Raw genomic sequence first — 13,773 nt, 5'->3', positions numbered from 1 at the left:
TCCTTCTCTTTCTGCTATTCATCTTTCTTTTCAAGTTTGATCCAGAGGTCCACACTTCAGTCAAGTCATGCTATACCATTCTGGCTAAGGACTAGTTAGTAGGACTAACAGGTGATAGCATGGGCCATTTGGGGTGCGCTTAGTTAGTGGTACTGTTTATGTAACAAAAAGTGCATCCTTAATAGCCACTGGGTGTGGCCTTGGGATGTGGTTCAGTTGGCAGAGTGCTTACCTAACAGGTACCAAGCACTGGGCTCAATCCTCAGCATCATCTAAAGCTGGGCATGCTGGTACATGCCGGTCATCCTAACACTCAGGAAGCAGAGGTTAGAGATCTCCTAAGTTCAAGGCCATCCTTGGCTCCATGGCAAGCTGGAGGCCAGTGTAAGACAATCACTGAGTGCTTCTCCTCAGGACCTGATCCTGCTCAGACAACAACCCTGTGTCTGCAGGCAGCACTGGGCCCAGCCACTGTGGCCTGGCCACTTTCTCCCTGGGTTTCTGCTAAGCAGACTCCCTGTGCAGAGCAGGTTCTGATTGTAGCATTATCATAGCAAAATTTTGTCCGTACCCTTGTCTGCAGAACTAACCTCTGGAGCATACTTATTTAAATTTAAAATAAACGGAAATGGCTACTTAACTTCCGGTCTCTTTAGACGGGAAATCTGGAGAGATTCATACTCTACATTCAGTTTTTCCTATCCACTAAGTGACTGCCAGAAGGGAGAGGGGGTGGGCTGGAGAGGGCATTACTGAGAGATCTGCTCTTTAAAGGCAGAAGCAAAATCTCAATCCCTGAGAATCTAACTGGGAAGGAAGGCACTTATTCCAAATTCCAAAACAAATTCGGTCAGTAAAGTGCTTGCCTTGAATATACAAAACCTGAGTTCGGGGTCTGGAGCTGTGGCTCGGCAGTTAAGAGCCTTGCTGTTCTTGCAAATGACCTGGACTCGACTCCCAGCACCCACAGCTAAGAACCTTCTGGAACTCCAGCTGCAGGGGATCCAACATCCTCTTTGACCTCTTCAGGTACCAAGCATGCATGTGGTGCAATACATAATATACAGACAAAAATGTTCACATACATAAAATAAATTAACTTAAAATTTAAATTAAATTTAAAAGTAAAAAGAACTTGAATTCAACCTCCAGCACCTTTAAATTTTTTTTTGTTTAATTTTCTATAACAAAAAATAAAAGCTGAGTGTGGCAGCACACACTCTTGATCCCAGCAATGGGAAGGTGGAGACAGGAGGACCCTTGGTACTCAGTGGCCAGGCAGCGTAAGCTGCTTGTAGAGTTCCAGACCAAGGAGAGACCCTGTGTCATAAGAAAAGGTTGTAGACAGGAACAGTTGAGGTTGAGCACCACTGCACACACAGACACACATACAATAAATATTATTCTAAAAAATCAATCACAAATACGAATATCACACAACAAATGTTTTACATGTTAATTCATTCCTACTAAAATTTCTCTCCAGAATTACTAGCAGGAAAACAGTTGGAAGCAAAGGCTATAACTGGGTACAAGAGCTCTTTTCTGCCAGGGGCTTCTTCCAAGAGGCAGACAGTTTATTGAAGTTGCATGTGTTTGTGTATTTCTGTGTGTGCAAGTGTGTCTCTATGTGTATGTGTCTCTGTGTTGCACACATATTTCTGTTTCTCTCTGTGTGGTGCACGTGTATATATATATATATATATATATATATATATATATATATATATATATGTGTGTGTGTGTGTGTGTGTGTGTGTGTGTGTGTACATATATATGCATACTTGTGTGTGCATGTGTGTTGTGTGTATGTCTGCGTGTACATGTGTGTCTCACACATAGAGTAGAGAAGTGAGAAAGAGCCAGAGAACGGGTGTAACTCACAGCTTCCCTGAATAACAGCACTCCGTGAGCTGAGAAAACAGAGCAGGGAGGTTGCCCAGGGACACAAAGGAGAAGATGAGGTAGAGGAAATGAAAAATCAATATTCCATAGCTCTGAGATGGAAGCAGGAGGAAAAGGCAAGTCTACAGGAAAAGAGGAAAGGCAGAGCAGTGTTGTGACCTGCGCGCTCCGCACACGGGTGCAGTGGCTGGCTCTGAACGGTCTCCAGTGCAGTATACAAGAGGCTCCCCAGGGAGGGTCTGGAATCGTAGTGTCTTGGAGTGACACCGGGGACACTGAATGACTGTGATAAGGAGGACGTTGCCTAAAACACAGAATTCTACCTTCAGAGTAGGTCTGGGAGCCCGGTACCCTTGGGATTTAATACACACCATGAATGAAGAGAGGTAAGCGGGGCTGGAAAGATGGCTCAGCGGTTAAAAGCATTTGTTGCTCTTTCAGTATAGTTCCTAGCACCCACGTTGTGACCCACAACCATCTATAACTCCAGTTCTAGGGGGTCCAACACCCTCTTCTGGTGCCTGTGGGTACCACACATGTGTACATTGCACATAGATACATGGAGGCAAACATGCATACCCACGCAGGTGCGCGTGCGCGCACGCGCGCGCGCGCGCGCACACACACACACACACACGGAGGGAAAGGTAAGGTCCAAGGATGATGGTTGGGGGAATTTGAGAGACAGCCTCCTCTGTAAATAAGCCACACCCTAGTGCTGGCTCTGAGAAGCTGGCTACCAGGGTTGTAGCTCTCTGCTTTCTCCAGCTTCCTTTCTCTCAGGGCCAGAAGATGCTCTTTCCTTTCATACGAGGCCAGGAAAAGAACTTAAAGACTGGTGCTTGGCCACTCAGACCTGAGCTGAACTTGGAAGATGTCTGGGTTCAAAGATATGTAACACAGTTTGTAGAGCACTTTTCCTGTGATATCCTTGCAAATGCACTTTCATGTCTGAAGGAATCTGGGCCTTAGACTCAGTCCCAGCCCTGGGACAGGACAGGGAAAAAGCCCAGGGTCAAAGGGGCTTTTCTCCCTCCCCTTTCCTTCAATGTGAATTAACCAGTCTCAGCTCTAGGATCAATGCCTGAAGTAGCACAAATGCCAATCATTTCCACGAGACCTTAACAAAGAAAGGAAAGAGGGCATTACTGTACTTGACGGACAGTGTGGACAAACCCAAACAGTCCTGTCGAGGTCTTGAAGGTGTCACCTGGCCCAGCGGGCAAAGACTCAGTTCTGAAGCCCAACAGGTGGGGACAAGTACTGAGTACAGGCTAGAGGGTCTGGGAACAGGAAAGGATGAAAAGGCTCTGGCTCAGAAAATGTTTATGGAGGAGATGAAAGTTGAGCTGGCTTTGCCCCATCTGTATTCTCTTCCATAGTTACGACACTGGAGACTTCAATAGGAAAACAGGTGAATTTTCATCAAGGTCTGCGCTCTCCTTCTGGCCCCAGGAGCATTGGCCAAAGCTCCCCACTAAGCCTCCTGTCTAGCATCCAGTGCTGAGGACCCTCAGCATGTCTTCCACTTCACGTTTCCGGTGCAACCATGGGTGAGGACACTCTATATGTTCCTACATCTCTGTGACCTCGTCTTAGAGACAAAAACTTCATCTACTTGCCCCCGGGCTTCAGAGGCCAAAGGGAAAAAAGAGAGGCAAGCTGAATTTCAGAACTACCCTTGTGGTCAACAAAGTACATAAACAAGTGAGATGGGACCCCATTCTCCTCTGTAACTCTCTGTGATGGAGAGATGAGAGTTGGCTTGTTCTAAACCAGACAGACGAGGGATGCCCTGGACAGGGGACACATCAACACACTGCAAGGGAAGGAAGAAGTGGCAATCTGAGGCTTTGGGGATTTCTCTCAAGCGTGAGTTTATGATGATGAAGGGACCTGCTTGGACCCAGTGGAGGAATTAAGTGCAACCAGATACACCGACATCTGGCTTGTCCCCGCCCACTCGCTCCCAAGTCACCCAGGCTTGAAACCTTGGTGTCGTTTTCAAATACATTTCCCTTTCTTAAGTAGCTTTGGTCAACCATCTCTTTTCATTTCCAATTGCACCCAGATTACACATGTCGTCACCACTGCAGGTCTGAATTTTTCCCCCATGCCCCATGTTCATGGATCCAACAGATGTTTCATATTTCCTTTCTTTTCTTTTAAGATGTTACGAATTTCTAACAGACTAACCTCTGAGACAGACTTGTTTCCACCTGTGTGACTGGTGCTTTTCTTTAGGTTCTTTGAGGAGAGGGTTATTTGTTCTTTGACTGCTTAAAAAAAATATTAGTACCCACTATAGAATTTTCCACACAGCAGATGTTTATATGCAGGTTTGCAGTAAATACATCACTGCCATTGATGTAACAGCTTCTCATAATTAAATACTTGTCAGGGTTGCATGGGAATTCAGGGTTCTAAGCAACTTCCAGTTTCAGACTTGTCCCACTTATTAAAATCTAAAGAAATATCTGTTAAGAGTAATACAAACCCTTTTTGCTCTCAGTACAAAAATAGGGCTTAATAGAAACATGTCACTCAGGGCTGAGGATACAAGCCAGTGATAGAGCATTTGCCTAGGATGTGTGGGCCTCTAGGTTTTATCCTAGCCACAGAAATAAGAATGCTACATAGACTTATTACAACATTGGCCTCCGTACTCTTTACTGGGGTGGCAGCCAACAAAGAGATCCAAATGCGAAGGCTGATGGTTGGCTTCATCTTCAGTTCCTGTCAGTGTGTTTCCAGGACTCCGTGGATTGCTTACTTCAGAGATAAGGTCAAAGGTCTACATGGGAGGCTCTTAATAAGTGTGGATGCCAAGGTGAATGACTTCCTGCCAGCCTCACACCATTATAGGACCAATGTATCTATAATTCTGACCTTTTGCCATCGTTGTCAGAGAATAAGAGAAATGGGGCCTGCTACTGGCCAGTGTATTCTGTCAGCTATTCATAGAAAAAGTCTGCTATTCCTGGAGCTGTACCAAGGAGTAGATATAGAAAACACACACACACACACACACACACACACACACACACACACACACACACCACATCACAGAAGAGTCTAGAGGAAAAATACAGGTGTTAAACAAACAAACTGGAAACAGAATTGAATGTTACAAAGGAGTAAAAGCAAAAGGAGAAATAAAAAACAGGAGGCAGTAGAGCCGTGGATCTCAGCCTTCCTACCGCTGTGGCCTTTTAATACAGATCCTTATGTTGTAGTGACCCCCAACCATAAAACTATTTTGCTGCTATTTCATAACTGTAATTTTGCTACTATTATATAAACCATAATGGAAATATCTGATATGTAACATCTCTTGTATGCAAATCCTGTGGAAAGCTTGTTTCATTCCACAGAGGGGTTGTAACCCACAGGTTGCGAACAACTGCAGAAGAGTCTAGAACACATCCTTCTGGTGGGGTGTCTGAGCCCCCTGAGCAGAGACATTTAATCTAGAACATTAGTGGTGCAAAGGCACACAGGAGGGGCTGGAGTAGAAGGAAAAGCATCCCTGGCTAGGGGAACAGCCTGTGTCAAGGACTCTGGCTAGGCAAGAACAGGCTCATCACTGGAGGGAGCCGGGGAGGAGAGTGGAGTGGGGAGAGCTTGCTACTGAGTCCAAGTGAGCAGTAACCTCTAGAGCTGTGCACCACCGTGGCCCTGGCAGGAGGGAAAGCTATGCTGGCAGATGAGGGGCCTTCACAGAGCTGATGAGGAGTTGTGGTGTGACCAGCTCAGCTGCTGTAAGTGCAAAGTGTTAGGCAAGACACTGGAGGCTTTACAAAACTTGGGCCTTTATCATGGGGGCATGACTCAAGAAATGGAGTATACAGCATTTTGGCTTCCTTTTACTTTGAGGATCTAGGGAATTTCATATATTCAAGCTTTCTTAGAGAGCTCTGATATTGTAAAATTCTGAGAAAAGTAAGACAGCCACATTCCTAACATATATGGTCAATACTTTAAGAAAAGTCTTACCTAGATGGAAAAAAGTAACAAAAATTTTTGGGTTGTTGCAGCAGCAACTGAATTAACAAGATGCAGAATTTTAACATGCTTGGCTTTGTGGGAACAGCAGACACCATGCTGACGAAGCATAGCTCATCATCCAGTGGCAAAGGGGTGATCCCAAAATCCCCAGGGAGGAGAAGCCAGGTGAGGTGGTGATCTCCTACATAAACATGCCAGCAGAAGCTACGCCAACCATGGTGACAAGGAGAGAGCCCTGGGCACTGGCTGTCTGTGTGCACTGGGCTTAGGATCCGCCCTCGACATCACGCCACAAGAAATCACAGTGGCAGGATGGAACCAGAAAGACAGGGAGAAAGCAAAAGACACAAGCGGATGAAGACAGAGGGGCAAAAACAAGAAGGGAAGAAGGTTCTGGGCCATCTCAGCAGGGCCCACCCCTACCTCTGCAACCATGGTACTTCAACAAAGAATGTTACAAATAATTTAGAAGGCTGTGGATATAGCTCAGTGATGTAGCTCAGTAAAAGAGCAGTGCCTAGCATTTCCAGGCTCCTAGATTTGGTCCCTAGAGCTGTAAGAAAATAACAGTCTTCAACAAATAAAGAAGTTTGTGTGTATGTGTGTGTGTGTGTGTGTGTGTGTGTGTGTGTATTTGTGTGTGTCTATGTGTGTGTATGTGTGTATGTGTATGTGTTGTAGTACAGTAGGGTCCTTCAAGCATATAAAGACATCATCTTCATCAGAGCAGGTGTCATTACTTGTAAAAGTTCCCTAAAATGGAGCTCCTTAACTATTGGGGTTCCCTCATAGAAGGAGAGGTCAAAGAAGGGCATTGGACCCTTGCCTAAGGTTCCTGCCCCTCCCCCTGCAACTTCTGGCCACTTGTATACAATCTGGTCTAATTCCACGTGACCTCATGGGTCCTAGGAGTATGAGAGAATGCAGACTATGGCATGTTAAGTGAGGCAGTGGTGGAGGAAAGCTCCCGCTATGTACTTATGGATGTCCTTGTCGATGTCAGAGTGAGACTTGCTGCTGCTGCTGCAGCTGCTTTGGGGTCACCCACGCTCCTGTAACTAACCCAATAAGCTCCTTGTTTTCCCACGTTAGACAAGGATGGGATTATACCTTGGCTTGTTGGTGGTGTTGCACAAGGAGAGAGCTGGTTGACAACTCCCCCCAGGGAAAAGAGCTCCCACAGCATGCTCTCCTTCCATCTATTTCCCACCCCACGCCACCCCCCACATTTGAGGATCACTGTATGATATGCTGCTAGAAAAAGATATGTATTTCCAGAAAGAACCCATGGAATTATGTCAGTAGTAATTTAGGTATGAGTGTTTTAAATGCATAACAATGCAAAATTGTTAATACTGGGTCAAATGCAGCCGAAAAGCATTTAAATTGCTAATGGTAGTCCAGCTGTTAACTGAACCCAATTCTCACCGTTTCAAAGATAATTTAATTGCATATCTTCAAATCTAAAATAATCTGAATATAAAATGCACTTTAGAGGGATTAGCCTTTTATTCTTCTTTTTTAAAAAATTCTTCTACCAATTTCCACAAATGGATTTTCTCTTTTAAACACATTTCTTTATATACAGTCTATCTAAATATTTTCTATGACAAACCTTGTGATAATTACAGAGAAATCATCGCTAGTTTGCTAGAGTTATATAGGGCAGGATGCACAGATTAAATCTAATAAGAACTTCAAAAAAAATCTTTTATCATATGTTATATCCCAAGTGCAGTTTCCCCTCCTTTTCCTTCCCTAGCCTCTCCTCTGCCCCTGCTGCCCCTTTCCCCCCAGATGCCATGACCCCACCCCACCCAGTGTGCCCATACTGCCTCCCCTCAGAAAACAGCACACCACCCAGGGACATCAACCAGACACAGCATAACAAACTACAATAAGACCAGGTACATACCATCACAGCAAGACTGCACAAGGCAACCTAGCAGGGAGAAAGGGTCTCACAAGGCAAAAGAGTCAGAGACACTCTCCACCCCAACTGTTAAGATTTCCAAAAGAACACCAAGCTACTCACTCAGCCATACATAACATATATGCAGAGCAGGTACAGGCCACACCAGTAAGAAGAGCAGGCGAGTAATAAGAGCATTTTTATCACTCTGCACCTGAGAGAATCCAGACAGGAGCAACTGGATGCCGAGAGAACCAAGTGTGAGACATCTGGAGAAGCGACACACATGAAAGGCACCAGGTCTTGGGGACACTAAAAAGATCGCATTGCAAACCAGTCACACTGTGTGAACGCCAGGGTGGCATCGACTCTAGTTATCAGGAGAGAAATCCTTGTGATAAAATCTGAGGATTTCTTATAAATCAAATGGCAAACAACCAGCCACTTCCTTAAGGAGGATATTTTAAGTTTTGTTTTTTGATACAGAACTGGAAATAATGCTAAAATAAGTTTCTGGAAAAAAAAAATCAAGCTATATACTGTCATATTGTATCACACTTAACGTGAATAAGAGCCGGCTCTAGGATAAACGTCATTACTATTCTTGTTTCTAGAGAATAGAAAGATATTTTTAAAAATATCCAAACTATGTTCATATTTTAAAAATAAATAACTGCACATGTTATTCCTTTGGCTATCACTCAAGGTTAATCTTTTCATTTAAGAAGGGTTGATTCCTGTGTCTTTTTCCCTAAAATCTCTTACCAAAAATTAGGTTTTCTATCCAGTGGTTAGAACTGGTTGCTTAGATTTAAATTTACCTCTGCACAGCCGTGGTGTTTTGGAGAAGATGTACCTCCCTCTCAGTGTACAACGTGAGCATCTTGGGAGAGCTATGCTTCCAGTGACAGTGGCGGTGAAAACAGTGGTGTGGAAGGCAGAGGACAGTGCAGCCAGCGCAGTCTGTGGCAGCGTGTGGTACCATTCAGCTACTACAGAAGCTGAAGCGGACACATCTGGAGGCTATGTAACTTGTTCAATGCCACATAGGTCAATAAAGCAGTTCTTCACAGCCTGGGCCCACACAGACTTTTAATCACTACACTGTTATTCATCTACTGCTTAAGAACACACAGCATCCGGACAATAGAAGCCCCACTCCTAGTAGTCTGCAATTATTACAAAGCTTGAGGGTAGAAGACCTCCGGTTATAGTGTGACATCTGAAGGATGCCAGGATAGATCAGGAATTGTATGGCTTTAGGAGGAGACCATAAGAAAAGTAGCTAAGCTGGGCATGGTGGTGCATGGCTGTAACACCAGCATTTGAGTCCAGGACAGCCAAGGCTACACAGAGAAACCCTGTCTCAAAAACAAACAAACAAACAAAACAAAACCAAAACCCAAAACAAACAAAGAAAAAAAAAAGAAAAGTAGCTAAAAATCAGATTGTGGTATCCAGATCCTGACCTGGGTACATACTCCTGTTCCTCCTTCTTAATCTCTAAAGATCTACTCTAAAATGAAAATAATAGTACCCATGTCAGAACAGTACAATTACACAAAAATAATAAATACATGATGTGGGAGTAATGTTAGCCATAACTTTTATGGACTCCGTGGAAACTAAGCAAAGCATTGGTCCAGCAAAGAGCCAGAGTTTCCCCCATTTTTATTTTTCTGGGACCAAGTGGCCATCTAGATGGCGTGACCCTCAGCTAGTCAGTAACATCGCTGGCAAGAAAGGGGGTAGGGTGGTCCCTGCCTTGCATTCATAGGGGAAGAGGCATTACTGACCGAACCGATGGCGTTGGCTCTGTGACTTGTCGCTGCACACGGACGGCATGGGCACAGTTCTCTTGGCCACCGGGCTGGGTGTAGAGGGGAATGTCAGGGGACGTGTGGCTGATCTTCATGGAGGAGTCAGGGCAGGGCGTGGGTGGGTCTAGGAAGTCCTCGCTGTTCTCCTGCTCATTTGTTTCTGTGTCTGTGTAGTTAAGAGGCTCTTGGTTGTTGTCTTTGCTACCAGAGAACAGGCCTCGCTCTCGCCACGGAACCCAGCACAGTTTCCAAGACACGAAGAGAGAGACACCAAAGAGGGCAAGACCACAGGCGGTAACCACAAGGGTTAGCAGGCTCACAGAGATATCTGCAAAGAAGAAGAAGAAAAATTCAGCGTGATGTTGTCTCTCAGAGCCACCCAGTGTGCAGTCCAGGCAGAATGACCATCTCCTTCACTCGTTCTGAAGGACAGGCTGGGAGATGCTGAAGTGGTACCTGACAATAAGGATTCAGACCTACACCAGAGGCTCCAGGAGCAAAGGGAGAAAAGATTACACTGACTGCAAGCTGGGGTTAGAGACAACAAACCACCATGTACTTACGGAGACGCTGAGTGCCCTGCAAGTCAAACGAGACTCTAGCCGACAGGAAGCACCTATCATTAAAGTTTTCTGGGAAGATAACTTTTGCCTGTCTTTTAAAAATCACCCTGTCATCTCAAAGAGCCATTCAATTTAGGAATTAAATCACATTTTCTTTCTGTGAAGGTTTTCAGGGTCTAAGTTCATGTGTTTAGTGAGCGTTGTAGCCTCATGAATACCTACCACTTAGGTCTTCAGAAGCCAGACAGACTGGCACAGTTTCAATTTCCCCAGTAGTAGATCCTGGGGCATCTATTCAAGAACAAGAGGTTTTCTTTCTTTCTTTCTTTCTTAGGTGAAACAAAACACAGGCAGGTAAAGTTGGAGAAATGTCAATATGTAATGCGTTTTCAAGCCACTTACCACAGCAAGGGCCATAGGGTAAGCTGCTGGAGGGGAGTTGTGCACATCAGAGCTATCCCACCTCACCCAAGACGTGCAGGTCCCAGGCTCCTTCACCCACTCCAGTCCATCACTGACTTGAATGCAGCTACAGGGAACATTTACCAGCAGCACATCAGCAGACAGCAAGGGAGAAAGAACGGGCTTCAGTCGCCATTAGAAAATTCTAAACTGAAGCCGGTGCTGATGCCACCATGGAGGTCTGCAGCCATGCCATGAAGGGGCAAGGACAAGGCGGTACAGCAGGGAAAGGTGGCGACTGTATGTGGACCACAGGACCACGACCATGCAGTATTTTATAGCTAGGACCACAGTACCACAACCACGCAGTATTTTATAGCTAGGACCACAGGACCACTGCCACGCAGTATTTTATAGCTAGGACCATGGTACCATGGCCACACAGTATTTTATAGCTAGGACCACATTACCATGGCCACACAGTATTCCATAGCTGGGACCACAGTACCATGGCTGCACAGTATTCCATAGCTATGTTCATACCGTTCAAGGCAGAATGCAGTCTCATCCAGGTTCCTGCCTCCAGACAGGGTCAGAGAGACTGAAGAACGCCTGACACCACTACTTTTAAGGATGGTCCTACATGTCCACTCTGTGTCCCAGAACCCCAAAACTCTCCCCAGGTTTTTCCTCTACTGGTCACTTTTAAAATCTGCAATGCTCCCACTAGAATACTCTGAATTTCCCTTATGTGACAGACAGTACGATCGGCTTCGGAGACACAGTGGGAAGAGGGACGTCATACCTTCATAGGTTCACATTCTGGAGAAATTAAAAAAAAAAAGTCAGTGCTTACAACTGTTCTGATTTGTGGCAAATTACATTCCTGATATGACCTACACCACTCATCGACTGAATAAAGCTGACCAGCTACCGGGCACGTCTTTTACCATGACTTTGATTGTTGTTTCGAAATGATAATAGTTTCATCGTGGGAACTGTTCTTGCCAGGCTGCTGGTGGATCAAATGGATACCCCATGCCTCCCAGCCAATTTGTGTTGTAGTAAAACAGTATAACACTTCTGCTTGTAACAGTGGGATTCCTGTTCCGGTGCCGTGATTGAGCTGAAACTCTCACTGAAACAAGGTAATCAATTTCCTACAAGGAATAGCATCATCACTAAGCAACACGAAGGAACTTCTGGAATTGTTGTAGAAAAGCCAGCCAGTGCCAAACACTTAAGACCAACCAGTGAAGGGGTGCTAATCAAAGCAAAAATGAAAACTCCCAGGCACAGGGCTGGGGATGCAGCTTCGATGGCAGAATGCCTGCCTGGTATGTGAGGTCCAGGACAAGATCTGCAGCACTGCATAGCTCATGGCGGCACATGCTTGTAATCCAGGGTGGTAGAGGCAGGAGGATCAGGAGTTCAAAGTCCTCCCTGGCTACATAGTGAGCTTAAGGCTTGTTTGGTATGCCCCGTCCCACCCCCAACCCCCTGGAAAAAAAAATCCCCAGGTAGAAAGGTGGGGTGGCGTTGGGGGATGGGTAGGTTGTACAGCTGGTCGACGCCTGGACCTAGGCCCCTTCACAGATGTAGCCAATGGACAGCTTGGTCTTCATGTAGACCCCCCAGTAAGGAGAGCACGGGCTGTCTCCAGCATGGACCCTTGTTGTGCTTTTCAATCACTCCTCCCCTGGCCGGGCTGCCTCTTCAAGCCATAGGGGAAGAGGATGCGCTTAGTCCTCATGTGATTTGATGTGCTGATGCTGGGGCGGGGGTGGAGGGGGTGAGGTCCACTTTTCTGAGGAGTAGGAGACGGGGAACGGAAGAAGATAGAGAAAGGGAGGGACCGGGAGGAGAGGAGAGAGGGGCTACAATCAGGGTGTAAAGTGAATAAATAAATATATAAATAAATAAAAAATTTAAAAGATTACTAACCCTGGATTATCCAGGGTAAACAAGACACAGGACTTAAGAATTTAATGTGCTGCTGGAAGAATGGCTCAACAGTGAAGGTGTTTGTTTTGCAGTCACGAGGACAATATTTTGGATCTCGACACACACATAAAAAGCCAGGCATCCTATACTCATCTCTCATCCAGTTCTGAGGGAGCAGAAATAGGAGTATCATTTGGGGGGGGCTTCCTTACTGGCTGAGAAAACATGATACCCAGGTGGGGAGAGACTGCCAGAAAGAAATAGATGGAGAGTAATAGAAGACACGACAGCTTCTTCTGGTCTCTACACACATGCATATGCACATGTGCATACATATTCACATAAGGGTACACACACACACACACACACACACACACACACACACTAAAGATTAAAAATGAATTCAACACGACAGGCCAGGTATAGTGACATATGCATCTACTTTCTGGCCTCAGGAGGCAGAGGCCAAAGGAACATCACAGTTATATACTAGCCTGGTCTTTACGGCAGGTTTTGGGGTAGCCAAGGCTACATAGTGAAATACTGTGTATAACCAATTAAATAAATAAATAAATCCCATGTGAGCCTTGAGCTCATTTCTCTTAGCACACAACCTCTCAGGATTCCCCTGGGCATAGACAACATGTCAAATAACACAAAGCCCGCATCCTCTTTTACCAGCAGTCATCTGGCCTCTGACCCAGTTCATAACATTTCCATCTTGCTAAATGAATTCTGGGCTATGCTTTCCAAAAACCAGCTTGCTCAGAAGTCCAGTCATGGAGCGAGGACCATGAGAGGAGAAAGCTTGCCTCCTTAAACACTGAACGCCAAGCATTTCAAGGAATTCCTGGCATAGATACGGCCACTTGGTAATGATGAAACTCATCTGGGAAGCTCTGTAGCTGCTTGCTATGTAAACCCTGAATTATGGAAGGTAGGCTGTGGCCTATAAACTCTGGGGCTTGCTACAATCTTATGGATTCACAGCCTTATAGGTGTGTGTGTGTGTGTGTGTGTGTGTGTGTGTGTGTGTGTGTCGCAGACACAGTCATTACAAACAGCAAGAGTAAATTTCTCATATTTACACAAAGACAGCAGGTGAGGTAGCAGTGCTTCAGAACACCTGGCACGATGTCAGAGAGCAGCGGTGGCCCGCGTGACCTCACCAGGCTCCAGTGTCCATTACATGGTTTGTACTTTTCTCTCTTACCAAAGA

General features: G+C 45.5%; 1 protein-coding gene across 2 annotated transcripts in view; it reads right to left on the bottom strand.

Annotated features, from left to right (window-relative positions):
• The window catches only part of SYT9 (synaptotagmin 9), a 168,304-nt gene that overhangs the window by 108,590 nt on the left and 45,941 nt on the right, over positions 1–13,773 (bottom strand). For both annotated transcript variants that reach the window (XM_084773654.1, XM_084773653.1), the window contains exon 2: positions 9,622–9,973. In XM_084773654.1, the coding sequence (XP_084629780.1) occupies positions 9,622–9,973 (352 nt within the window). The remainder of the gene's footprint in view (positions 1–9,621; positions 9,974–13,773) is intronic.

The sequence above is a fragment of the Acomys minous genome (assembly GCF_964271855.1).
Source record: "Acomys minous genome assembly, chromosome: 2".
Classification (NCBI taxonomy): domain Eukaryota; kingdom Metazoa; phylum Chordata; class Mammalia; order Rodentia; family Muridae; genus Acomys; species Acomys minous.
The sequence above is the reverse complement of the archived record's forward strand: the minus strand, read 5'-3'. Positions and strand labels throughout refer to the sequence as shown.